Below are 27673 nucleotides of genomic sequence, written 5' to 3' on the forward strand. Positions count from 1 at the left end.
CCGCCTTGATTGCATCAGCGGAATCCCGCCCGGCCGCTCTGTTTAGGGCAGTGATGGCGAACCTATGACACGTGTGTCAGCACTGACACGCATAGCCATTTTCGGTGACACGCAGCCGCCGAGAAACGGGGAGCTTTAGGGAGTGGCCAAGATGCAAATCTCCCCGCTTTCCAATTTCCCACCGACTGCAAGCAGGTACAGCAAGCGCAATTATTATTATTATTTTTCCTCTCCCCTTAATTTTGCTTTGCACCGCTTTTAAAAAAATTGTGCCAGTTGCAATTTTAATTTCACTCCCAGGGCTATTTACCCGGGGGTCCTACTTTGCTTACATTAAACTGCTCATCCCGTAAACAAATATCGCTCCGCCAGGAAATCTACTCCAACCTCCCCTCCCCTCCTTCGCTTCTTTCCCTCCACAAGCAGCGCACGGTGTCCCTCCCCTTGGGTCGATCGCATCGGGGAGGGAGGAATAACTTAATTGCCGTTTCCTCTTATAGCTGTTACAGGATCCGGTGCTAAGGTAAACCCTTACCGGTTTAAACGTAAAGGATGAGGGGTTATTAATTTGTAATAAAAAAAATCATGCCGCGCTCGCAAAAAAGAGAGTCCGAAAAAAGAACTGTGTGGATGTCGCGCCGTTTGCTTCCTCCTTTGGCGGCTCGTATCTAGATTTTTACAACCCCCACCCCCCCCTTGATAAGCTTTTTCTTGAATCAGACCAGTTTTCTTGAATCTGCCCAGGAAAGAGTTGCAGCAGGAAAGCAGCGCATTTGAAAAGTGCGCTGCTTTCCCGGAAAGCCGGCTTTCCTGGCCGGCACAGGGCTTTCCCGGGCAGCTGGCTTGAGCCTTGTGCCGGTCAGCAAAGCCGGCTGCCCGCCGGAGATGTGGAGAGAAAGAAGGGAAAGCGAGGGAGGAAAAGAGGAGAGGAAAGAAGGAGGGAGGGAGGGAAGGAAGAGAAAAGTGAACAAGAGGGAGAGAGACAGAGAGGAAGAGAGGAAGGAAGGAAGAGATAAATATAAAGCGAGAGAGGGAGAGGGAGGGGAAGAGGAGAAGGAAGGAAAAGAGAGAGAGAAAGAGAAAAAAGTGGAAGGAAGAGAGAAGGAAAGAAAGGAAGGGAGAGAGAGAGAGGGAGAGAGAAAGAGAGAAGATAGGAAGGAAGAGAGAGTGAGAGAGAGCAAGAAAGAAAGAGTGAGAGAGGAGAGAGGAAGGAAGAGAGTGAGAGAGAGTGAGAGTGTTTTTTTCTCAAGGTGACACACCACCCGAGTTATGCTTGGTTTTTTGGCGAATTTTGACACACCAAGCTCAAAAGGTTGCCCATCACTGGTTTAGGGTGACCCGCTCCCTTCTTAACCAGGGGGGAGTTGGGGAGCCCTTACAGAGTAGTGCCGAGGACTTTAACACATTTTTCGCTGATGAAATCGCTCAGATCCGGACGGACCTCGACTCCAATTGGAAAACAGAGTCGGCTGACAACGAGTCAGTCGAGGTGATTGGGGCCCGTACTTGTCCACCTGTCTGGGAAGAGTTTGATCTGGTGACACCTGATGAAGTGGACAAGGCCATTGGAGCTGTGAGTTCCGCCACCTGTTTACTGGATCCGTGTCCCTCCTGGCTGGTTTCGGCCAGCAGGGAGGTGACACGGAGCTGGGTCCAGGAGATTGTCAACGCTTCCTTGGGGAGGAGATCCTTTCCATCATCCTATAAAGAGGTGCTCGTGCGCCCCCTCCTCAAGAAGCCTTCCCTGGACCCAGCCGTACTCAATAACTACCGTCCAGTCTCCAACCTTCCCTTTATGGGAAAGGTTGTTGAGAAGGTGGTGGCACTCCAGCTCTAACGGTCATTGGAAGAAGCCGATTATCTAGGTCCCCAGCAGTCGGGTTTCAGGTCCGGTTACAGCACGGAAACTGCTTTGGTCGCATTGATGGATGATCTCTGGCGGGCCCGGGACAGGGGTTTATCCTCTGTCCTGGTGCTTCTTGACCTCTCAGCGGCTTTTGATACCATCGACCATGGTATCCTTCTGCACCGGCTGGAGGGGTTGGGGGTGGAAGGCACTGTTCTCCAGTGGTTCTCCTCCTACCTCTCCGGTCGGTCGCAGTCGGTGTTAGTGGGGGGCCAGAGGTCGACCCTGAGGTCTCTCCCTTGTGGGGTGCCTCAGGGGTCGGTCCTCCCCCCCCTGCTATTTAATATCTACATGAAACCGCTGAGTGAGATCATCCAAGGGCATGGGGTGAGGTATCATCAGTACGCTGATGATACCCAGCTTTACATCTCCACCCCATGTCCAGTCAACGAAGCAGTGGAAGTGATGTGCTGGAGTCTGGAGGCTGCTGGGGCCTGGATGGGTGTCAACAGACTCAAACTCAACCCGGATAAGAAGGAGTGGCTGTAGGTTTTGCCTCCCAAGGACAATTCCATCTGTCCTTCCATTACCCTGGGGGGGGATTATTGACCCCCTCGGAGAGGGTCTGCAACTTGGACGTCCTCCTCGATCCACAGCTCACATTAGAGAACCATCTTTCAGCTGTGGCAAGGGGGGCGTTTGCCCAGGTTCGCCTGGTGCACCAGTTGCGGCCCTATCTGGACCAGGACTCACTGCTCACAGTCACTCATGCCCTCATCACCTCGAGGTTCGACTACTGTAATGCTCTCTACATGGGGCTACCTTTGAAAAGTGTTCGGAAACTCCAGATCATGCAGAATGCAGCTGCGAGAGCAGTCATGGGCTTACCTAGGTATGCCCATGTTTCACCAACACTCCGCAGTCTGCATTGGTTGCCGATCAATTTCCGGTCACAATTCAAAGTGTTGGTTATGACCTTTAAAGCCCTTCATGGCACTGGACCAGAATATCTCCGAGACCGCCTGCTGCCACACGAATCCCAGCGACCGATTAGGTCCCACAGAGTGGGCCTTCTCCGGGTCCCGTCAACTAAACAATGTCGGTTTGTGGGCCCCAGGGGAAGAACCTTCTCTGTGGCGGCCCCGACCCTCTGGAACCAACTCCCCCCGGAGATTAGAACTTCCCCTACTCTCCTTGCCTTTCATAAGCTCCTTAAGACCCACCTTTGTTGTCAGGCATGGGGGAACTGAGACATCTCCCCCGGGCATATACAATTTATGAATGGTATGTCTGTATGTATGTTTGTTTAGAAAATGGGGTTTTTAAAATATTTTTAAACTGTAATTTAGATTTGTTGTAAATTGTTTCACTTTGTTGTGAGCCGCCCCGAGTCTGCGGAGAGGGGCGGCATACAAATCTAAATAATAAAATAAATTAAATAAATAAATAAAGTTCGGGTTTGGCGTTTGGGTTCAGGAGGACGCTGAGAAGCCCCCCGGCTGTTTCAAAAAGCGACAGCCAGGCGGCGGGGCTTCTCAGCAGCGGCGGCGGGTTCGTAAGACGGAAAAAGCTCGGAAGAAGAGGCAAAAATTTTTCAAACCCTGGGTTCATATCTCGGATTGTTCGTATGGCGAGGGGTTCGTATCACGAGGTACCACTGTATATGCTTCTGTTCTAGTGAGTTTTTTTAACTATTCTAAAATGAAACATGAATCACAAGTTGGAATTAAGATTGCCTGGAGAAATATCAACAGCCTCAGATATGCAGATGGTAATACTCTAATGGCAGAAAATGAAGAGGAATTAAAGAGTCTCTTGATGGGTTGAAGAACGAGAGTGCAAAAGTTGGCGTGAAACTCAACAGTAAGAAAACTAATATCATGGCATCTGGCCCTCCCAATTCCCGGCAAATAGATGGGGGGAAATGGAGGTAATTACAGATTTTATTTTTCCAGGCTCCAAGATCACTGCAGATGGAGACCACAGTCAAGAAATTAAAAGACGCTTGCTCCTGGAAAGGAAAGCTAAGGCAAAAATAAACAGCATATTAAAAAACAGAGATATCACCCTGTCAACAAAAGGGCATGTAGTCATGGCTACGTTTTTCCCAGTTGCAATTTACGGCTGTGAAAGTTGGACCATAAGAAAGGCTGAGCGTCAAAGAATTAAGGCCTTTGAACTATGGTGTTAGAGAACACTTCTGCAAGTCTCTTGGACCGCAAGGCGATCAAACCAGTCAGTCCCAGAGGAGATCAACCCTGACTGCTCTTTAGAAGGCCAGATCCTGAAGATGAAACTCAAATACTCTGGCCACCTAATGAGAAGGAAGGACTCACTGGAGAAGAGCCTAATGCTGGGAAAGATTGAGGGCAAAAGAACAGGGTGACAGGCAATGAGGTGGCTGGATGAAGTCACTGAAACAGTCGGTGTGAGATTAAATGGACTCCAGAGAATGGTAGAGGATAGGAAGGCCTGGAGGAACATTGTTCATGGAGTCACGATGGGTCAGACATGACTTTGCAACTAACAACAAAATGATGCAGAAAAAGAATCAGGTGACGAATACCTAAATCATTATTCAAGAAAACTGCTTTAGAAATACAGGTGAAAAACAAATCTGCAAACATTGTTTACATGTATGTCACAATTTCTCCATTCCATTCATCCCAAAGATAACTACAAACAAGAGAATTTTTAAACCCGATTTAATTGTAGCTTTTTATTTTTCAGGTTACTTGTTTTATCATCTTTTCCTCAGTAGGTGCAAATTTGAACATTTTAACTCAATAATTTTATCTTATTTGTTTAGAACAAAACTATCACATTTCAATTAAAGACTGAAAACTTTATATACCATTTTGTGTTTTTTGCTTTTATCTAACAGTTATAAAACATTTTTTTCACAAAACCCGTATTTCTCAGCCTTTAGAAATAAACACAAGATAAAAGTAAGTGGAAAAAACTGACCTATTATTACCAATATACATGCTTCTTATTTAGACAATATTTTTTTCTGGTTTCCAATTAGTGTAGCCACAACTTTTTACAATATATTTATATTTAATATTTTTTAGAGCTATGTCAACATTGAATTCATTTTAATTAAAAGTATAACCTAATTCTAAAAATTAAACTTTAAACATCATATCAAATGGAGCTATGTCCTAAGATGGAGATTGAATTCTGTACAAATGGAAATGTCAAATCTTTATTCTTTAAAAATGCAGGATTCCAAAAACATCTTGGTATTGATTTCAAGAAAAGTTTTAACTTACTGGATGATAGGATCCATAAAATGTCTCACCTGTATTGCCTCTGTGGAGCGAAAATGAAAGCAGGAATCAGAGTGTGCAAAATAAGGAAAAATACTTCCATACTTACAGTTGTGGGGGCTGGGGTGGGTGGTGGAGCATAAGATGGCCGTTCTGTTTTAAAAAGAAGTGGGGAAAATGACTATGTAGAGGACTGTAACACAGGGCTTCCAATTAGGTTTTGTAAAGCAAATCAAAATGAATTAAAAAAAACCTATGCAATTCTAGAACATATTATTCTGACATTGCTATAGGAATGCCCAAGCTGTGAATTTCACATTCATGTGCAATTCTTGAAGTCTAGAGAAGTGAATGAAACAAATTCAAGAATATTAAAAACATGCAGGACTTATTATCCTTGCTAGACCTTAGTCTTCTTCCGCTCACTTCTTTTCTCATGTAATTGGACATGTTTAGTTTTTACACAGGGTATGATTTATTTTCCTTTGCCCTTGGAGAGATATTCTGAACCTCTGAGGTAGAATACAGTGGTACCTCTACTTCAGAATGCCTCTACTTAATAACTTTTCTAGATAAGAACCAGATGTTCAAGATTTTTTTTTGCCTCTTCTTAAGAACCATTTTCTACTGAAGAACCCGGGCCCAGAAAAATTTGCCAGGAAATTTGAGAGCGGCAGGAAGGCCCGGCTAGTTTCCTGCCATTCCCTCTTTAATCCTGGCAATCTCGGGCTTTTCTGGGCTGCCAGAGGAGCCTTTCGGTGGCACTTAAGGAGGCTTTGGCAGTCCAGAGCGAACAAAGCATTTTCCTTTCTCTGGGCGCTTGAAGAGGGAATAAACCTCTGCCAGTGCCCAGAGAAAAGAAACCCTCCCTTCGCTCTGGGCAGCCCAGAGCAAACAGAGCGTTTTCCTTTCTCTGGGCGCTTGGAGAGGGAATAAACCACTTTGCTGTGGTAACTCCCTCATGCTGCCTACCACACACCCAGCGTGAGATTGCCTCCTGGAGCGTCTGGGCACGGAAAGGCAAAAGGGGGCACTTCACTCCGGCTGGATCAACTCAGCTTCAGCCAAACTGAGGCGTCACCACAGTGAAGGAAAGGCGCCGGCTACAAAGCAAGCGAGCGAGAGAAGAGGGGAGCCCTTCAGCATGGGAAGGAAGAGAAAGCAGGTAGCAGCAGCAGCAGCTGCCTTTCGGTGAAAGGAGTGGGAGGTTCCCCCCTCTCGCCCGCCTGGGTTTCTCTCTCTGGCGCAGTGTATGGGAGGCAGCCTCACGCTGGGTGTATGGGAGGCGCATGCTCCTCCTCATCACATCAGAGCCCCCCCCTTTTTTAAAAGCCTTAAAGTTTTGGATTTTTTTTTATTCCCCTCACCTCACCTCCTCCTCACACCCAAATTCTGAGCTTTTATTTCTTTTCTAATGGGTTTGCACGCATTATTTGATTTTACATTGATTCCTATGGGAAAAATTGTTTCTACTTACAAACTTTTCTACTTAAGAAACTGGTCATGGAATGAATTAAATTCGTAAGTAGAGGTACCACTGTAGTTCTAAACCTCTGTCTTTATTCTTCATTTAATAGGTAGCAAAAAATTAATGTTCAAATATTTTTGCACAAGTGCCTGCCTATGACAACAACAATGTTCAAACTTTTATTTTGCAAAATATTTGCAAAAGTACAAATACACTTTTAAATTTCAAGGAAGATTGCAAAAAAGAAAAGAAAAGATTGGGTAATTAAACAAAGGATTATTTAAATGGTGGTCCACATCAAGGCCCACATAAATAAATCCTAAAACAATATATGGATTTCAGAAAAAGAATGGCATGGATATAACAATGTTTAGAGATGACTAAGTCGGAGATCTATTTTGATGTCTAGAGCCAACCCATTAAACTAGCTTGAATCCAGACTTAAGCATACAATAGACCAAATGAAAATTAATGACTGAAATAACGATTTTACATATTTACATATTTATTGCTGTTATTTAGTTATTACATCAGCTCATTTTTTGTACTTAAAATTACCAAATGTGTCACAGCATTATGACTATTCTTATGCATATGGAGAATCAGAGAGCTAGATGTGTATTTGACATTTAAATCTGAACTACATGCATTCATCTTCTTTAGAAATAATAGGCTCACATACAGGTAGCCCTTGACTAATGATGACCACTTGAGTCCAAAATGTATGTTGCTAAGTGAGATATTTGTTAAGTGTATTTTGTTCCATTTCATGACTTTTATTGCCAGTTGTTAAGTGAATCCAGCTTCCCTATTGACTGCAAAAGGTGACATGATCCCAGCGCACTGTAACCATCATAAATATGAACCAGTTGACAGGCATTCAAATTTTGATCACATGACCATTCGGATGTTCCAACGATTGTAAGTATAAAAAATTGTCAGAATTCATTTCCCCCCCAGTTCAATTGTAACTTTGAATTAAATGAATTGTTGTACGGTAAGTTTAGTACTACTTGTATAGTCTGAAACAAAGGCTTATTAAAACTTGATTTGCTGAATAGTCCATAAAAATTAATTTCACGTACTAATTGCCTTTGGCAAGATGTATGGTATACAAATTTGATAAATAAAAATAGGTAGTCTTGGACTTTCAACCAAAATTGAGCCCAAATTCCCATTATTAAATTGTTAGTGAGTTTTGCCCCATTTTATAATCTTTCTTGCCACAAATGTTAAGTAAATCATTGAAGTGTTAAATGAATCTGGCTTCCCCATTGACGTGGCTTGTCAGAAGGTGATCATGTGATCTTGGGGCATGGCTACCATGATAAATATACGCTAGTTGACAAGTGTTTGATTTTTTATCATATGACTATGGGAGCTGAAATGGTTGTTTGAAAAATGATCACAAGTCATTTTTTTCAATGCTGTTATAACCATATCACTAAATGAATGGTTGTAAATTGAGGATTAACAAATTGAGGTTATAAATTGGGGGTTAAAACAAAACCAAAAAAGCCACATTACAATGTATTGTGATATGTTGAATACAAATGTGTTAAATGGAGCTTATTCTTATATAGGATTGCCCACAGGTATAACCTATGCTGAACTATCAAATAATAACTTCTATATCATTTCAAATGTGAATTCTTAGTTACACTAAAAAACAATAACAACAACTTACTTGACATTTTGGTAGGTATAGGTTTCAACCAGAAGAAATTAGATCTGAAAAAGAGCAATAACAAAATGCTGTAAAATAAAGTCTATCTTAATCTATTACACTGTTGGTCCAATGCAGTTCATTAATAATTCCTATAGTTAAAATATATACATTGAAAATAATGCATAAGTACAAACAAGTCTTTACTGAAATTTTAAAGTTTAAATAATTTTAAACAACTGTAAACTTATTTGTAGTTTCTGAGCTCTGAATAATTTATAACCAAGAATTGTTAGTATGAAATATATCAAATATCTTCTTTCTCAGAAAAATTAGAAGCATCTTATAAAATTAATATTGAGAGGCAAAATTACTGATGTTCAGATCCTGCTTCTAGTCTACAGATCAATTTTTTTTATTACTACTATTATAATGACCAATTTTGATCACAGAAGTATTCTATTAGGCATTTTTAGTCATTTTATATATATGAAGAAATGGAGATACGGAAATATATAAATAGCACAATAGGGGGAAAATAATGAATAATAAGGCTTCAGACCTACGAACAGGTCTCGTTCGTTGGATATAGATCTGTAGAGCTCTGGTGAGATCTAGGTGTGCCACCTGACGGAAAGATGATGGTTCTGATTGGAGCAGAATGAGGGCAACACAATATCCTGGGATCTGTGAAACATGGAACTGACCTTTGGGAGAAAGGTGGGGTCCAGGCGAAGGACTACTTTGTCCGTATGGAACTGGCATAGGTCCTGCTGGATGGAAAGGGCCGCCAGTTCTGAAATGCGTCGGGCAAACGTGATTGCCACCAGAAAGGCTACCTTGTAAGATAGGTACCTGAAGGATGATGACATTAAGGGTTCGTATGGCGCTTGAGTGAGAGAATGCAGAACCCGAGGTAAGTCCCAGGATGGATATCTGTGGACAGTGGGAGGCCTGAGGTTTGAGATGCCTCTTAGAAATTCTTGTATTTCAGGGAAAGAACGAAGTTGTTGTCTGTGTGGCCCTGGCAGGACCAAAGATAAGGCCGCTAGATGACGTCGAATGGTGCTGGTTGAAAGGCCTTGATGAAAACCTTTCATGAGGAAGGATACGATTCTGTGAATGGGAATACATAGAGGTGAGAGACCTTCCTGTGTGCACCACTGGTGAAATTTGGACCAGGTATGGTCGTAGATCCTGTTGGTAGACTCTTCTGGATTTGAGGATTACTTCTACAGCATCCTGGTCATAACCCCGAAGGTCTAGGTCACGCCGGATAACAGCCAAGCAGTGAGGTGGAACCATTCCGGGTCTGGATGGTGAGAGACCCCCTGCTGCAACATATTCTCTGAAACGGGGAGTCGCCAGGAGTCCTGGAGGGACAGCCGCTACAGGTCTGCGAACCAGGGATGGCGAGGCCAGTGAGGGGCTATCAGAATCACCTGGGCCTTTTCGAGGATGACCTTGTGGATTATGTCTGGGAGAATTGGTATTGGAGGAAATGCGTAAAGCAGAACCCAAGGCCAAGGGTTTCTGAGTGCACTTGCTGCCTCTGCTCCCTGGGATGGGAACCTGGAATAGAACCGAGGGATTTGAGTATTGGTCGTGATCACAAATAGGTCTAGCGATGGGTGACCAAATCTGAAGCAGATCTGTTGGAATAGGTCCGGATGGAGGTTCCACTCTCCTGGATCCAGAGTTGACCGGGAGAGCCAGTCTGCCTGCACACTGAGAACTCCTGAAATATGGTCGGCCCATAAGGATTGAAGATGTTTCTCTGCCCAGAGACCCAGCTTCAGGGCTTCCTGCATCAGGGCCTTGGACCGGGTGCCCCCTTGTCTGCAGATGTGGCTCTTTGAGGCCATATTGTTGGTGGGAATCAGTACATGTTGATAGATGATGTGTGGTTTGAACTGTTTGAGGGCTAACAACACTGCTCTCAATTCCAACCAGTTGATGAGTCTGGATGACTCCTCCATTGACCATGTGCCTTGGGCTATCAGACCCCGAGTGTGGGCCCCCCAGCCCGTCAGGCTGGCATCTATGGTGATGGTGAACTGGTCTGGAATCCTGAAGGGAGATCCTTTGTCCAGGGCAGAGGAGGTCCACCAAGAGAGGGATCTCAATATGGTGGTCGGGATGGAGATGAGACGTGCCGAGTTGCTGTTCTCCGATCTCTGGAACGGCAACAGAAGCCATTGGAGATCCCTGGGGTGGAGGCGAGCCCATGGGATAATGCCAATGCAGGACACCATCTTTCCCAGTAGGGAAGACAGGGTGACGATGGTAGTCCTTCTTTGAGATTTAACCTGAGAAATAAGCTCTTTGATACTGATGTTCCCCTCAGTAGAAAGGAAGACCTGGGAGAGAGATCAGAATCTATGATTGCTCCCAAGTGTTGAATAGAAGTAGAAGGATGGAGCTGACTTTTCTTGAAGTTAATCTGGAGGTCTGAACGGGTGCCCTCCTTAGAGGGACCGTGAATTAATACGTCATCCATATAGCACAAAATGTGGATGGGAGTGGCCTGAATATGGGCCGCCAAGGCACCCAGGAGCTTAGTAAAGACTCGAGGAGCCGGGGACAGACCAAAGGGCATGGCCCTATACTTATAATGCTTGCCCTGGAGGGTAAAGCGAAGGAATTGTCTGTGGCCTTTAACGATAGGAATGTGGAGATAAGCTTCCGTAAGATCCAAGGAAGACATGAAATCTCCAGGATGAATGGAGGCTAGGATGGATGACAGAGAATGCATCTTAAATTTTCTATATTTTATATATTGATCTAATCTCTTAAGGTCTAGAATGGCCCTCCATCCTCCAGAGGTCTTAGGGACCATGAAGAGGATGGAGTAGAAACTGAGACCTCTTTGGGAAGAAGGAACTGGCTGGATAGCCCTGAGGGACAAAAGGTGTTGAATTGCTTCCTCCATTTTAAGGCGAGAGGAAGGAGATCTAGGGAATGGACAGGATATGAAGTGCTTAGGGGGCATGGAGATAAGCTCTAACTAAAGCCCCCATTCCACTGTGGAGATAACCCAGGGGTCCTTACAGGAACGGCGCCAGCTGAAAGCAAACCAAGCCAGACGCCCCCCAATGGGAGTAGAATGGAGATTACCATCTGGACTTTCTAGAGGCTCTGGAAGAGGAGGAGCCTCTTTGAAAACAAGATCCTCTGCCCCAGTGTTCCTGTCTGCTTGAGAGTGAAAACGAGAGGTATACTGACCTGAGTTCCTCTGGAAAGTGAACCCCTGATCTTGTTGACGATTGGGACGTCGAAAAGGCTGCTGTGTTTTGATGGCCTTCTTGGTAGTGGGCCCCAGAACTTTCTTTCTATCAGCAGTCTCTGTGAGTAGGGGGTCCAAGAGGTCACCAAATAAAAGATCGCGCTTCAAAGGACCCATGGCAAGCTGCCACTTCTGCCTCACTCCCGCCTGACAGGGGCGAAGCCATAGAAGTCTTCTGGTGGTTGTGGAGGCAGCCACCGACTTTGCTGCAAATCTTGATGATTGCAAAGTGGCGTCTGCTACATATTGGGCCGCTGCAAATACTTTATTGAAGTCCTGTTGACCCTGTAGGTCGTCAGGAGGAATGTGCTGTTGAAGCTGTTTAAGCCACAAAAGAATGGCTCTGGAAAAGAATGATGCTGCTGCTGCACTTCTAATAGCCCAGTTATCAGCGAAGAAACTCTTTTTGAGCATTTGCTCTAAGCGTTTATTTTTGGGTTTTAACACTTCTTCTGCTTCGCCAGGCATAGCTGCCACAGAGTGTAGAATCTTTACTGGTTCATCCGCTTTGGGACAGACAAGAAGGTCTTCATAAAATGGAGAAAACTTATATAACTTCTTGTCTTTAGAAGTGGGGTTAAAACCGTAAGCAGAGCATCTCTGAACAGTTTAGGCATGGGAATGACCTCAGTATCTTCTTGTTCCTCCATGAAATATGGGAGGTTCTCCTCTGGCGGAGCTGTTGAAGGATCAGCTGGTTTGTCCTGACCAGCTAGGCCTGTGGCTGTTCTTGCCTTGAATAAAAGGGATTTGAACAGTTGAAAAAGAAAGATGGTAGCAGGAGAGGGAATCTTGATTTCTGATTCCTCATCCTCTGACAGGCATTGGAAAGGGTCATCCCTGTCCTCTACGTCCTCATCTTCGTTCTCATCCTGTGAGGAATCTGAGTCTGGTTCTTGAAATGGAATTGTGTAGGTTGAGAAGGAACTCACAGGCCTGGGGGCGTGTGAAGGGGGACGAGTGAGAGGGCACATTGATAGCCGAGAGCTTGGCATCAATGGCTTGAGATAAAGCAGAATACATAGTTTGGAGCTCTGGGGGAAGGCTAGTAATAGGAGCAGGTAGCAAGGGAGATACCCTGAAGGCCTGGGTTGGATTTGGCTCGGGGGGATCTTCCATCATAATATCTGGCTCCTCTGGACCTAAGCCCCATAGATTAGGTTGGGGTCTATTTAGGTTTGGCTCATCCAGGGAAAGCACAAGGACACCTGAGGGAGGCAATTTAGAAGCCTCTGGAGGGTCAGAAGGGCTAACGTGCACTTGGGACCTCATGAAGAGCTTGGTCCCGTCTCTTCTCAGCCCTAGTGGCCCTAGCCATTGGGGGGCTCCCGAGGAAGAGGAGGAAGAGGACTGGGGGATGGTATCAATATCATCACCAGTAGGCCTGCTCTTCCTGCGACCTTTGGAAGAAGTGCCTCTCTTGGGAAACGAAGTCATGGCCTGAACAAATTACAGGTACAAGACTTGAGCCAAAAGGTAGGAGAAGCTATGAATGGGAAGAATTCCCAAGAGGAAGGGGGGCCCAAGCTCCTAGGCCCAGGAGCGTCTGCAGCTCAAAGACAATCTGGACAAAACCAGAGTTCGTGCCAATGAGTACAGAGGGGCCAGGCCTCACTAATTATAAGTAATAAACCAAGGCACGCTGGTTTTGAGGCCTAGCCAAGGAGAAAAAGCCTGAGAGTCTCAGTCTACTCTAGGGCCACACGGTGGTCTTAATGGCGTCAAGAGGCTTGCACGTGTGCGATCTGCAACTGCCGGAATTACTGGGCGCTGAGGGTCTTCGCGCCAAGAAAAAACCGCTCCACTGAATTTACGGAAATGGAGGGGCAACTAAAGTCCAGGAGAAGAACAAGAGCGCTTGTTTAAGTGTCCCACACTGCCGGAGGAAAAAAGAGCCCTTTTTCTTTATTTAACTTGCCAGTAATAACCTCCTAGGTGAGTAGATTTATATATAAATACAATCTGACAGCAGCGCGAGCAGGGCGATTGCAAAATTCTTGGCTGTAGCCACACCGTGGCTTCTCCCCTTGGCGCCGAGCCCAGTAGAGCTGGCACGAGAAGGCAAGCTTCTAAATAAAGGCAATTGAAATATTTACTTATTTCCAAGTGAAGAAGAACGAAGAGGGAAGGTGTTATTGAGAGGAGCTGAGCCACCACATGTCCTGCCGGTAGCAGGACCGAGTGAATTCTGGGGAAGGGGCGAATCCAGCAATCTTTTTAAAGACAAGGCTTGGTCCTATGCGGATTGGACAGCAAGCAACCCATGTGACTGCTGGACCCGCTCTTTCAGTACGGAGAAGCATTGATAATCCCTTGGATCCAGCTCCGTGTCACCTCCCTGCCGGCTGAGATAAGCAGGTGGTGGAACTCACAGCTCCACCTTGTCCACTTAATCAGGTGTCACCAGGTCAAACTCGCTCCAAACAGGTGAACTAAAGACAGGCCCGTCACCTCGACTGACTCGTTGTCAGCCGACTCTGCGTTCAAATTGTAGTCAACATCAGTCCAGATCTGAGCAATTTTATCTGTGAAAAACTTGTTAAATGCAGCACTACCCTGCTAGGATTTTCCTGATTAAGGAGGGAATGAGTCACCCTAAACAGGGCAGCTGGGAGGGATTCCGCAGACGCAATCAGGCCGACATTGTATGCAAGTCTTGTCAACCTGATTGCCACTTCATAAATCTTAATATGAGCTTTTACAAGGTGTTGTGATTCAGTCTGAGGCTCCTCAGGGAACGGCTGGAACTCTGCTGGCTCCATGCTCAGAGGGGGAGGATGAGGAACAGGAGGAGGAGGAGGACCAGGCAGACGGGGAAGAGGAATGTCAGGACGAGGAGGAGGGAGAACAGCCTGAGACCCCCCGGGGGGGAGCTCTCCCCAGCGAGTAGCCTGGAATCATTAGATGAGAACGCACAAGCCATCATAGATATGAGGCAGAGAAGGGCAGCACAACGAAGAGGACAATTAGCCAGGTATTTCCATCCCTAATAGGCAACAGCTGGGTTTGGGTGTGGTTCTCCTGAGAAAGGTTGAAAAGGCAGGCCCGCCCTTCCTGTATTGTGGAGAGTTATCTTTTGGGAGTCCTGTGACCTTGCTTCGATCCTTGGCGTCTCTGATTCTGGCTTGTGGCCTCGAAGGCTGAAAACTTGGGGGAGGCGTGGGTTTTTATTATCTACAGTAGTGTGTGTGCCAGCAAGAAGCCTGTTGTATTGTCTGGCCGTCGTGACTCTTCTGTGAAGCTTCACAGCCTTCCAGTTTGTAAGAACAGTTTTTGTTATCTGTGTTTGTTTTCAAAGATATAAAATGACTTTGCTTTTTACCAGCGTGTCTGGCTACTCTTTTTAGTTGGTGTTGGCGTCTGGGGGAACCCAGACAGAACAACAAGTATTCAGTCAAATTCGGATCTGGTTTTCTTCCAATGCTTCTCTAGACTTCTCTTCTGGCATTTCATTCTCTGGAGCTCTTCGGTAAACCAAGGAGATCTCCAGGGTCTGTTGCCACAGAGAGGTCGCAAAGGCGCAATTCGGTCTAGAGCCTCTGTCGCAACCGTATTCCAGGCTGCAGCAAGGGACTCTGCTGAACTGTGTACAAGCGAATCTGGTAAAACCCCAAGCGCCCTTTGAAAACCTTCTGAATCCATCAGGCATCTGGGGCAGAACCTCCTAATTGGTTCTGCCTCCCTGCGGGGAAGGATTGGAGCATTAAAATCAAGTCACAATAGAAAATGCTCATAACATTACTGTGATAGGTGAAAATGCAAATGAACGGCAAAATAATAATAATAATAATAATAATAACAACAACAACAACAACAACAACAGGAAGGGAGCTTGGAGGTCTTCTAGTCCAACCCTCTGTTTAGGCAGGAAACCCTATTTCAAACAGATGGTTATCCAACACTGGATTAAAAACTTCCAGTGTTGGGGCATTCACAACTTCTGGAGGCAAGTTGTTCCACTGATCAACCATTCTGACTGTCAGGAAATTTCTCCTTAGTTCTAAGTTACTTCTCTCCTTGTTTAGTTTCCACCCATTGCTTCTTGTTCTACCCTCAGGTAGCTTTGGATAATAGGTTGACTCCTTCTTCTTTCTGATCATTCCTGAGATAATGGAACACTGCTATCATGTCTCCTCTGGTCCTTCTTTTCATTAAACTAGCCATGCCCAGTTCCTGCAACCGTTTTTCAAATGTTTTAGCCTCCAGTACCCTAAACATCTTTGTTGCTCCCCTCTGCACTTTTTCTAGAGTCTCAATTTCCTTTTTGCATTGTGTCAACCAAAACTGAATGCAGTATTCCAAGTGTGGCCTTACCAAGGCCTTATAAAGTGGTATTAACACTTCATGTGATCTTGATTCTATCCCTCTGTTAATGCAGCCTAGAACTTTGTTGGCTTTTTTGGCAGCTGTTGCACACTGCTGGCTCATATTTAACTGGTTGTCCACTAGGACTCCAAGATCCCTCTTACAGTTACCACTGTTGAGCAATGTACCACATATACCAGTGATGGCAAACCTTTTTTTCCTTGAGTGCCAAAAGAGAGTGCGTGCCCACACCCATAATTCAGTGCCTGGGGAGGGCGAAAACAGTCCTGGAAGCCCTCTGGAGGCCAGAAACAGCCTCTTTCTCAACTTCTGGTGGGTCCAGTAGGCTTGTGTTTTGCCAACCCCAGGCTCCAAAGGCTTCCCTGGAGGCTCTCTGGAAGCCAAAAGTGCTATCTCAGAGCCTCCGTGTGAGCCAAAAATCAGCTGGCTGCCACACACGTGCACACTGGGGCTGAGCTAGGGAAACAGTTCGCGTGCCAGCAGATATGGTTCCGCGTGCCACCTGTGGCACCTGTGCCATAGGTTCGCCATCACTGACATATACTGTACCTGTGCATTTTGTTTTTCTTGCCTAAATATAGAACCTTACTTTTTTCACCATTTAAAAAATCTAATAATGAAAATCAGAATAAAAATAGACGGCTAGAATTTTAGATAATGGTGATGGTCAAAAAAAGTAAGATTTTGCAGCCTAATCTAGATGAAAATGAACAAAATTTCACAAAAACGAAGGGGGGGGGTTGTTGATGAGCAAAATAAACAAATAAACATTAATTTTTTCATTTCAATTTTCATATCATTGTGTTCAGAACTGTTCAAATTAGTATACTAGTGAAAAAGGTGCAGTCAGGCGGTAGGGAAAGCAAGTAGGATGCGTGGCTGCATAGCTAGAGGTATAACAAGCAGGAAGAGGGAGATTATGATCCCGCTATATAGAGTGCTGGTGAGACCACATTTGGAATACTATGTTCAGTTCTGGAGACCTCACCTACAAAAAGATATTGACAAAATTGAATGGGTCCAAAGACGGGCTACAAGAATGGTGGAAGGTCTTAAGCATAAAACGTATCAGGAAAGACTTAATGAACTCAATCTGTAAAGTCTGGAGGACAGAAGGAAAAGGGGGGAAATGATCGAAACATTTAAATATGTTAAAGGGTTAAATAAGGTCCAGGAAGGAAGTGTTTTTAATAGGAAAGTGAACACAAGAACAAGGGGACACAATCTGAAGTTAGTTGGGGGAAAGATCAAAAGTAATGTGAGAAAATATTATTTTACTGAAAGAGTAGTGGATCCTTGGAACAAACTTCCAGCAGACGTGGTTGATAAATCCACAGTAACTGAATTTAAACATGCCTGGGATAAACATATATCCATCCTAAGATAAAATACAGAAAGTAGTATAAGGGCAGACTAGATGGATCATGAGGTTTTTTTTTCTGCCGTCAGTCTTCTATGTTTCTAATTTCAAATTTCAGACATGCAGGGAAATTTTTTTTACAGGGTCTCAAACTTCATTTCTGGTCCTTTTAGACCTGAGGGGAATACCAGGGTTAAAGGCAAAACAATGTTGCATTTAACTAAGGAAAATTGCAACTTATATGTAAACATACTAATGCATTTGTGTACTTTGTGAATGCTTTCTTAAAGATGGGAAAATAAAGGGAGAAATTTTAAGATGTGCAAAATATAGAAACATAGTATATGTTATGATTGTGTATATGACTTGCTTTTACTCCTTTTGTTAGACTGGGACATATAAGTCTCATTAAGCACAGTGGAAATGTGGGATTCTTAAGAAGTCTGTGTGCTAGAGTAAGAGCGCAGCAGTGATCCCCCGATTATCGCGAGGGTTCCGTTCCAAGACCCCTCGCGATAATCGATTTTTCGGGATGTAGTGGTGCGGAAGTAAAAACACCATCTGCGCATGCGCGCCCCTTTTTCCATGGCCGCACATGCGCAGATGGTGGAGTTTGCGTGTGAGCGGCGGGGAAGACCCGGGGAAGGTTCCTTCGGCCGCCCAACAGCTGATCTGCTCCGCAGTGCGGCAGCAGCGAGGAGCCGAAGATGGGGTTTCCCCGTTGCCCAGGCAACGGGGAAACCCCATCTTCGGCTCCTCGCTGCTGCTGCGCTGCGGAGCAGATCAGCTGTTGGGCGGCCGAAGGAACCTTCCCTGGGTCTTCCCGCCGCCCAGGCAAAGGGGAAACCCCAAGATCGCTTGCCGCTTGCCCGTTCACCCGCCCGCCCGGCCGCTCCGCTTGCCCGGCCGCTCCGCTTGCCCGTTTGCCCGCCCGCCCGGCTGCTCGCTTGCCCATTCACCCGCCCGCCCGGCCGCTCCGCTTGCCCGTTCGCCCGCCTGCTCACTTGCCCGTTCACCCCGCCCGCCCGGCCGCTCCGCTTGCCCGTTCGCCCGCCCGGCCGCTTCGCTTGCCCGTTCGCCCCGCCCGCCCGGCCGCTCGCTTGCCCGTTCGCCCGCCCGGCTGCTTGCTTGCCCGTTTACCCGCCCACCCGGCCGCTCCGCTTGCCCGTTCGCCCGCCCGCCCGTTCCGCTTGCCCGTTCGCCCCGCTTCGCTTGCCCGTTCACCCCGCCCGCCTGGCCGCTCGCTTGCCCGTTCGCCCGCCCGCCTGGCCGCTCGCTTGCCCGTTCACCCGCCCGCCCGCTCCGCTTGCCCGTTCACCCGCCCGCTTGCCCGTTCGCCCGCCCGGCTGCTCGCTTGCCCGTTCACCCGCCCGCCCGGCTGCTCGCTTGCCGCTCGAGAGCAAGAGGGGGAGAGATAGAGAAAGAGAGAGAAGGAAAGAAAGAGATGAGAGAGGGAGGAAGAGAGTGTGAGAGAGGAAGAAGCAAGATAAAGAGAGAGAGAAAGAAAGATGAGAAAGGAAGGGAGTGACGTCATCGGGTGGAAAAATCGCGATATAGCGTTTTGCAATGATCGAGATCGCGAAACTCGGGGGATCACTGTATACGGAATGCATGAATGCTGAATGATGGAGTGCTATGAATAACAGTAGAAAGAGTGTAGGACAATATACACAATATACACAATAAACAAAAGGTAGCACAGAGAATAAGTCATGAAGAAAGGAAAGACCAGGAAAGTTGTGATTGAACTTGATAAGATTTTCAGAGGGGGAAGTGATAAACTTGAAAAACAAAAGGTTACGCATGAAGTTGTATATACTGACATAGTAGAATAGGAGATAGTTTATTTAAACTAGTTTTAGCCATTTTTCTTTTTCAGTTTAGTATTTTTACACTTTTTCTGCTCCATGCAGAAATGTTTAATTTGAAAGAAACTGTATGATGTGGATATATAATATTTAAAATAATATCCCCCTCCTATTCCATAGTTAGTCTTAAAAATAAAATGTTTATTCATGGCTTCATTTACTTTCCTCTCTCATGTTTTGGTATTTACATGCTACTCATGCCAAAGATCAGGTCTTTTGGATTTTACAAATCATAATGAATTTGGATGACACTTAAACTTTATTAACATGATAACCACACCTACTTAAAAAAATATGCTAATGAATAAACCTACCTATAATGTTTACACACTGTGATATGTAGACACACCGAACACATTAAACTGCAACCAAGCCAACTACTTTTAGGCTTAGGTGATTTGTGAACCCTCTCTACATCATATACGTTTATAAACTTTATAATTTAAAATACCATAAAAAGTAAAAAGGTCATAGCAGAAATAAGACTGGATGGTCTTCAATACTTCAATTCTTCTTCACTGTTCTTAATTCTTCAGATGCTACCTATTGAAACCTCCTTGTGTATCCCGGTTCCTTTGGCTTGCTGGCATAGGATAAAAACAGGTAACTCTTTAAAACTTTTCAAAACGAGTTAAAGGTACCCAAGATGCGTTCTGCTCGATTACACTAGTAACTTTACCATACCTATAACTCAAACATTATATTGCCAACGAGGAACCAGGGGGATAGTAGCTCGCAGTCCACTACCCGCTTATTGGATCTGAATCAATACCGTAAGAAGCAAAAAAATAAAAGATAAAGCCAAAGGGATTAGCCTATATCTCAGTCTCCCAAACCAAGGGCTCTGACGTTAAATGATCTAACCGACGTTTTTGCAGAAAACAACAGACTCCTCCCCTCGCCCCCCTCCCCGCTGGCCTTGCAATTAATTGTTCATTATCTCGGCTGACTGAAGGAAGTAGAGCTAAGGAGAAACATCTTTAAACGATTCACTGCAGTGGGAAGGTCACCCTTAAATGGGGGAGGGCGTGCGTGCGTGGGGGGAATTTCTGCCTCACACTCTTTAAAGGGAGATAGTCCGGCCTCTGCAGACTCACCAGCTTCTCTTCAGACCTCCCGGCCTCTTTTTCTCTCCTTTCTCTCAGACCAAGAAAGAAACCAGGTAGATAAAGATCGCAGCTTCCGTTTCCGCTTCGGCATATTCCATAGAATTCTTCAGATCTTGCAGGTTGCCTCAAACCTTCGAGGTAAAATTTAAATATATCTATATATAATTTCTCTCCTGGTAAAAAGAGTTGGATTTTTCTGTAACCTTCTCCCCTTTTTATTTAAAGGGTCTGGGTTCCCATTCCTACGAAACTGCGAATTCGTATGGCATCTCTCCCCCTACAGGCAGGCAGGAAGGCAGGCCAGTCTTTGCAGGGAAAAAGGGGAGCAGGAGAAACGCATTTGCGCGTTAGTTCACGTGCAGGGGAGGTGACGTTTGGGGGGGGGGGGGAATCTCCGGAAGTCTATTTATTTGCTATGTATCGTATTGTTATCTGTGTTTAGCACCAGCTATAGAGCCATCAACAAAGCTGGCTCAACATATATAACATGCATCTTAAAACTGGTTAAATAAAATGAACTCAAGCAACGATAACAAACCGATGGTAACATGTTATCCTCCTCTGGTTATAAAAAAAACAGCTTACAGTACAGGTAATTCCTCGGTTTAACAACAGTTCGTTGAAAAAAGTTACTTATTATGAGCATTTTTCACACTTATGGCCATTGCAGCATCCCCATTGGCATGCATTCGGATGCTTGGCAATTGGTTCCTGTTTATGACGGTTGCAGTGTCCTGCGGTCATATGGTCACCTTTTGTGAAGGTCTGACGAGCAATGTCAATGGGGAAGCCAGATTCACTTAGCAATCATTTTACTCATTTAACAACTGCAGTGGTTTACTTAACGGTGGCAAGAAAAGTTGTAAAATGGGGCAAAACTTTAACAAATGTCTCACTTAACATAAATCTTGAGTTCAAATTGTGGTCTAAGTTGAGGACTATCTGCTTAGAAGTTACAGAATGTGGAGTAGCCTCTTTCACAATCTGGATACATCCATTGATAAATAGCATCTGAAAAACAGCCCCATTCATCTGTCCCCTCTGACAAAATTGAGGCAGAATTAGCTTCTGTGGACTGGATATGGAAAGTTTTGGCCCCACTTTCCTTTCTGGTTTGCAATATTGACGATAAATAACATTCTCTCATAACAGGAATCAAAAATTATCTACATATTACAGAGGCTAGTACTGTACACACACATGCACATATGGGAAGAGAGAGAAAGAAGGGAGGGAGACAGAGAGGAAGAGGGAGGGAGAGAGAGGAGAATTGAGATGATGATTTAAGGCACCAGGAACTGGTTGAGTGGGGAGAGGTATTTTGTGGACCAGAGGGGGCATGTGCTGCCAGCATCCCGCTGATGGAGCTTCACTTGTTTGCGTGGACTGGTTTCTGGCATACTGCAGACCCAGTCCATTGACAAGGGATGGGGACCCCGGATTTAAGGGATTAGATCTGGGGAACATTGTACTGCTTGAAGGAAACATGTTAAATGGGCAAGGAGCAGCTGACAAGAAGGGATAAGGTCTCAGAAATAAACTGTAACAGCAACCTTTATTTCAGCACCAATGGAACAGAACAGAACAAGCAGTTTGACAACTCCTTTTCAGTCTCTAAGCCAATAGCAGGGCTTTGTTTTCCCACTTGCCAGCTGCTTGTGTCAGAGCCAATGGTCTGATGTAAAAACTGATTGTGAGCAATCCTACACTGCAACCGAAGTATTGGATTTTAGAAAAACAAATTTTAATGCAATGGGGGAATATTTAAATAATGAATTAAAGGGGAGGGATAAAATGACAGGAGCGAGCACCCAGTGGACTGTATTAAAAAAGGCCATCTTAAAAGCCACTGGGCTGTATGTAAGGCAAATAACTAAAGGTAAAAGGAAGAAAAAACCGCTGTGGTTTAGCAATGATGTAATGTCTATAGTCAATGAGAAAAAGCCTGCCTATAGGAGGTATAAAGAGTCTGGAAGTATAGCTGACAGAGAGGTGTATAAAATGAGATAGAAGGAGGCGAAACAGATAATTATATGCTGCTAAAGCCTCAAAAGAGAAAGAAATTGCAAATCTGTAAAGAAGAGGGATAAAACCTTCTTCAGATATATTTGTGATAGGAAGAAGAAAAACTGCAGCATCATGAAGCTTAGTATTGGGAATAATACATACATTGATGGGAATGAGGAGGTCACTGAACATTTCAATAGCTACCTCTGTTCAGTTTTCTCAAAAGACACATTACAATATAATACTATAGATTGCTTCCAGTTGTATGGATTCCAGTGATCTTAGAGGCCGATGTCTTAGAAGAACTTGAACAATTAAAGATAAATAAGGCAATGGGTCCAGATGGGTCCTTTAAGAACAGAGTTCTTAAAGAACTCAGATTTGTCATTGCTACCCCCTTGACTGATTTGTTTAACCAGTCCCTGTTAACAGGAGATGTTCTTGAGGATTGGAGAATGGCCAGTATTGTGCCTATCCACAAGAAGGGCAGTAGAGGAGAAGCTGGTAACTACAGGCCAGTTAGCTTGACATCAGTTGTAGTTAAAATGATGGAGACTCTACTCAAAAAGAGGATAAATCAGCACCTAAAAACAATAACTTATTGGACCCAAATCAGCATGGCTTTACTGAAGGCAAATTATGTCAGACTAATCTTATTGATTTCTTTGACTATGTCACAAAGGTATTGGATGAAGGTGATGCCGTGGATATTGTCTATCTGGACTTCAGCAAAGCCTTTGACGGTTCCACATAAAGAGCTCATAGATAAGTTAGTGAAGATTGGACTTAATCCCTTGATAGTTCAGTGGATTTGCAGCTGACTGAAGCGTAGACATCACAGAGTTGTTGTTAATGGCGAGTATTCTGAGCAGCGACTGGTTACAAGCAGTGTGCCACAAGGGTCTGTTCTGGGTCCTATTCTTTTTAATATGTTTGTGAGTGACATAGGGGAAGGTTTGGTAGGGAAGGTTTGCCTATTTGCCGATGACTCTAAAGTGTGCAATAGGGTTGATATTCTTGGAGGTGTCTGAAATATGGTAAATGATTTAGCTTTACTAGATAAATGGTCAAAGCAATGGAAACTGCAGTTTAATGTTTCCAAATATAAAATAATGCATTTGGGGAAAAGGAATCCTCAATCTGAGTATTGTATTGGCAGTTAGCAAAAACTTCAGAAGAGAAGGATTTAGGGGTAGTGATTTCTGTCAGTCTCAAAATGGGTGAACAGTGTGGTCGGGCGGTAGGAAAAGCAAGTAGGATGCTTGGCTGCATAGCTAGAGGTATAACAAGCAGGAAGAGGGAAATTGTGATCCCACTATATAGAGCACTGGTGAGACCACATTTGGAATACTGTGTTCAGTTCTGGAGACCTCATCTACAAAAAGATATTGACAAAATTGAACTGGTCCAAAGACAGGCTACAAGAATGGTCTTAAGCATAAAACGTATCAGGAAAGACTTAATGAAGTATAATCTGGAGGACAGAAGGAAAAGGTGGGACATGATCGAAACATTTAAATATGCTAAAAGGTTAAATAAGGTTCAGGAGGGAAATGTTTTTAATAGAAAAGTGAACACAAGAACAAAGAGACACAATCTGAGGTTAGTTGGGGGAAAGATAAAAAGCATCATGAGAAAATATTATTTTACTGAAAAAGTAGTAGATCTTTGGAACAAACTTCCAGCAGATGTGGTTGGTAAATCCACAGTAACTGAATTTAAACATGCCAGGGATAAACATATATCCATCTTAAGATAAAATACAGGAAATAGTATAAGGGCAGACTGGATGGACCATGAGGTCTTTTTCTGCCATCAATCTTCTATGTTTCTGTTTCTGCAGTGTAGGAGGATGGATGGTGGCTGAAAAAGGAGGAGGAGGAGGAGGAGGCAGAGTAAAGCTCCCTGGAACCACCAGAAACATGGATGCCACCATGTTAGGAGATCCGCCCGACACTGGAGACGTCCTAGCATCAGGTGAGTGAAGCGGTGGAACGTTAACATTGTGGGGTGGAGAGACGGGTTGAGGTGGAGTGAGATAACTTGAAGCCTCTAGGTGGTCATATGGGTGAGGTGCATTATCAGAAGGAACTCAATGGCGCACCTGGTTGATGTGGCGCCGCCATAGTTGACCATCCTCCAGGCGTAGCGTATAAGAGTATAGGCCAGTTAGTTGGGCCACATGCACTGGAACCCACTTCTGACCAGTCCCAAAATTTAATGCAAAGATAGGGTTGCTGGCAGGAATTGTCTACTGGTGGTCGCAGTTTGGGGTTGTTTTTCTAAGGCATAGCCAGGATGTAAATGGTCAAGCTGGATTCTGAGGTGGTGACCCATAAGCAATTCCACGGGGATGAAGCCAGTTGCCTGGCATGAGGTGGTATGTTGTGCCAGGAGGTATGTAGTTTAAACCATGCTCTTAGTGGATGCTCAAGCTGTTAGCAGCCAGGTGTGCTGGGGCTGTGGTGGCATGGTCAACCCCTAGTTGTGCCAAGAAGACCTGGAAGGTGGCAGATGTGAACTGGAGCCTGTTGTTGGTGACTAGGGTGTCAAGCAGGCAATAGGTGGCAAATAGAGCTGCTAGGGGTTTATTATGGCCTCAGAAGAAGTGATAGGCATGTGAGCCAACTCAACCCAGTTCTAGTAGGCTTCCACTAATACTAGAAACATCTGGCCATGAAAGGGGCCAGCCAAATCAAGTTGGAGCCTGGACCAGCGGGCTTTTGGATCCTCACAGTCTAATATGGATGCAGGAGATGGTGCTGGCCTAGACTGTTGGCAAACCTGGCACTTAGCTACTAGGCCTCAATTTGCTGGTCCATTTTGAGCCATCAGCTATGGCCAAGTAATTTCATGCGATCTATGCCTGGGTGGCCCCTGTGTAAGCAGTGGAGTATGGAGTATGTGTCCTGGTGGCACTGCAATTCTATGGTCTCACAACACACAACCTTCATGACTGTCAACTCATGAAGGGATGGAAATCTGGAGAACGGGATGCTGAGAGCCATCCCCTGCGTACCCAGTCTAAAACCTGAGAGATTATGGGGTTGTTAGGCTGATTGAGAAGCAATGAGACCAGCTGGGGTGACTAGGAGATGGAGTTCACCAACAAGCAAAACAGGAGCTGTAGAAGCAGGGTCAATGATGGGAAGGGGCAAGGGGCAGTGGCTCAGAGCATGGCCCATCATGTGACCGGGGCGATAGTGCCGTTGGTAGGAATAGGAAGCAAAAAAATTAATCCACCGGGATATGCAGGGGGAGAGGATGTATGACCTTTGTTTGTCGTTGGCAGTTAGCCCAAGGAGAAGTTGATTGGTCAGTGACCAAGTGGAAAAAATAAAGATAGTCATGAAATTTACGGATGCCAGCAACACAAGCGAGGGCCTCTCTATCAAGTTGGCTATAATTAAATTCAGCCATGGAAAGAGTGCAAGAATAGTATGCTAGCAGGGCCTATGAGTCATTGGGCAAAACATGGCTCAGGACTGTGCCCACCACATAAGGGGATGCATCGCAAGCTAAGAGGAAGGGAAGGCTATCCTATATTGAACTGAGTTGGTCTTGAAAGTAAGAAGGTCTTTGACAGCCTGGAAGGCATTAGCCTTGCAATGTCCCCAGTACCAAGCAGATTTAGTATCAAGTAAATGATGCAGGGGCTCATGCAGGAAGAATACTGAATAAAAATTTAGTAAACCCAGGAAAACCTCAAGCTGGGTCTTGGAGGAAGGGAGAGGGGTAAGACAAATGGCCTCAATTTTGAAGGGAGTTGGGTGAATACTCTCAGAATCATTAAGGAACCACAAGAACTCTACCTTGGGCATCCCAATGTGACATTTGTCCCTTCACAGTCTGTGACCAGCCTTTCAGAAATGGACAAGCACAGCCGTCACTTTGCCTATGAAGTCAAAGTGGTTGGAGGAGGAGATGAGGACATCATCAAAGTAGGGCACACCCTCCTACAAATCTTGGAGAAATCACTCCATAAGGCTTTGAAATATGGCAGGGGCTACACTCAACAAAACTAGAGGCACTTGCACTTAAAAGCTCTCTAGTGGATAACAATAGTTTGAGCCATGGCAGTGGCGTCATCCACTGGCAGCTGTTAATAGGCCTGTGCAAGGTCCAGCTTAGTGAAAACGGAGCTCCAGCCCAAGGAGTACAAGAAGTGTTGGACAATAGGGACTGGATATGAATTGGACTGCAGTGCCCTGCTAAGGGTTGCTTTATAATTGGATTTCAAGGGGATTACTATTGGGGTCTCCCATTTTGAGTGATCAATAGATTCTAACATGGCTTGGGTGATAGATCTAGGTCTACCTTAGACTTCAGAACCAGGAGAACGTGCCTTGAATTTAGATGGATGGGGCTATCTGGGGTTCCAAATTAAAAGAAATGGGGTGCCCCATTTATTTACCCAACCCAGGGTTGAAAACGTTGGTGAAGTCAGAGGTGAAGGTGTCCAAGGTGTCATCGCTGATAGCATGGATGCTAGTAACAGTGAGGCCGAGGGCAGAAAACCAGTCTAGTCCCAGGAGAGATGGCAGCTGGCCATTCACAATGAGAGAGGTACCGTATTTTAGAGGGGGGAAACAAGGAAAAAAGTATTCTGAACCAAATGGTGTAGTATTATATTGTTTAATAAAATACCAGTGTAGCAGGATACTTTTTACAACCATGTATACTTTTTAAAACCATGTACACTTTTTACAAACTTCAAACTTGACAGCTTCAAGACTTGTGGACTTTAACTCCCAGAATTCCTCCACCAGTCATGCTAGCTCAGAAATGGGAATGGAAGTCCACAAGCCTTAAACTTGCCAGGTTTGAAGACTCTTGCACTCCTAACCCCTAACTCAAACAAATAAACAAAACAAACTAGGACAATTCATTTTGTTTCTTGTTCCTTTAGTCACAGAAATGGCTAGGGATAGAATCATTTACAATTACAGTTCCCTGCTGAGGTTGCCATAATATTAGTACTATACCATGAGGTTTTCAAAGACCCCTCTCTTGACATTTTCACAAATGAAGTGCATGGAAATAGATGGTGATGATGATAAACCTAGAAATACTCCTTAGAGGAGTGTTTCTAGAACAGGGATCTCCAACCTTGGCAACTTTTAAGAGTTGTGGACTACAATTCCCAGAGTTCCTCAGCCATCTTTGGTGGCTGAGGAACTCTAGTAGTTGAAGTCCACAAATCTTAAAGTTGCCAAGGTTGGAGACCCCCGTTTTAGAGCACTAAAGATTCAGCTAAACTCCTGCCTTTCCCCCTCAGCTGTCTTTCCATGGCGGGAGTGGCGGCGGCGGTGCTCTGGAGTAAGATGAGCCCGTCCTCCAAGACCTGCCAGATTTTCCCCCTTGGCTGCCTTTCCATGGCAGGAGGGGCAGGTCCTGGGGGACGGGCTTGTTCAGGCTCTGGAGCGCCGCCGCCGGTCCTGCCATGGAAAAGCAGGCTACCACTC

The 27673-nt window shown here is 45.0% G+C and overlaps 1 protein-coding gene across 4 annotated transcripts in view; it reads right to left on the reverse strand.

The window, feature by feature from the left end:
* Positions 1–20294, reverse strand: part of SMARCE1 (SWI/SNF related BAF chromatin remodeling complex subunit E1) — a 62364-nt gene extending 42070 nt beyond the window's left edge. For 2 of the 4 annotated variants that reach the window (XM_070726379.1, XM_070726377.1), the window contains exons 1-3: positions 20190–20294; positions 8274–8317; positions 5228–5271 (exon numbers count right to left, since the gene is read on the reverse strand). In XM_070726379.1, coding sequence (XP_070582480.1) covers positions 5228–5271; positions 8274–8280 — 51 coding nt within the window. In that variant the 5' untranslated portion in view covers positions 8281–8317; positions 20190–20294. Of the gene's footprint in view, positions 1–5121; positions 5157–5227; positions 5272–8273; positions 8318–19776; positions 19800–20189 lie in introns of those variants that run through there. The other 2 variants (XM_070726378.1, XM_070726380.1) reach the window with 2 other exon arrangements.
* Positions 20295–27673: the final 7379 nt, after the last annotated feature.

The sequence above is a fragment of the Erythrolamprus reginae genome, chromosome Z (assembly GCF_031021105.1).
Source record: "Erythrolamprus reginae isolate rEryReg1 chromosome Z, rEryReg1.hap1, whole genome shotgun sequence".
NCBI classification, from domain to species: Eukaryota; Metazoa; Chordata; class Lepidosauria; order Squamata; family Dipsadidae; genus Erythrolamprus; species Erythrolamprus reginae.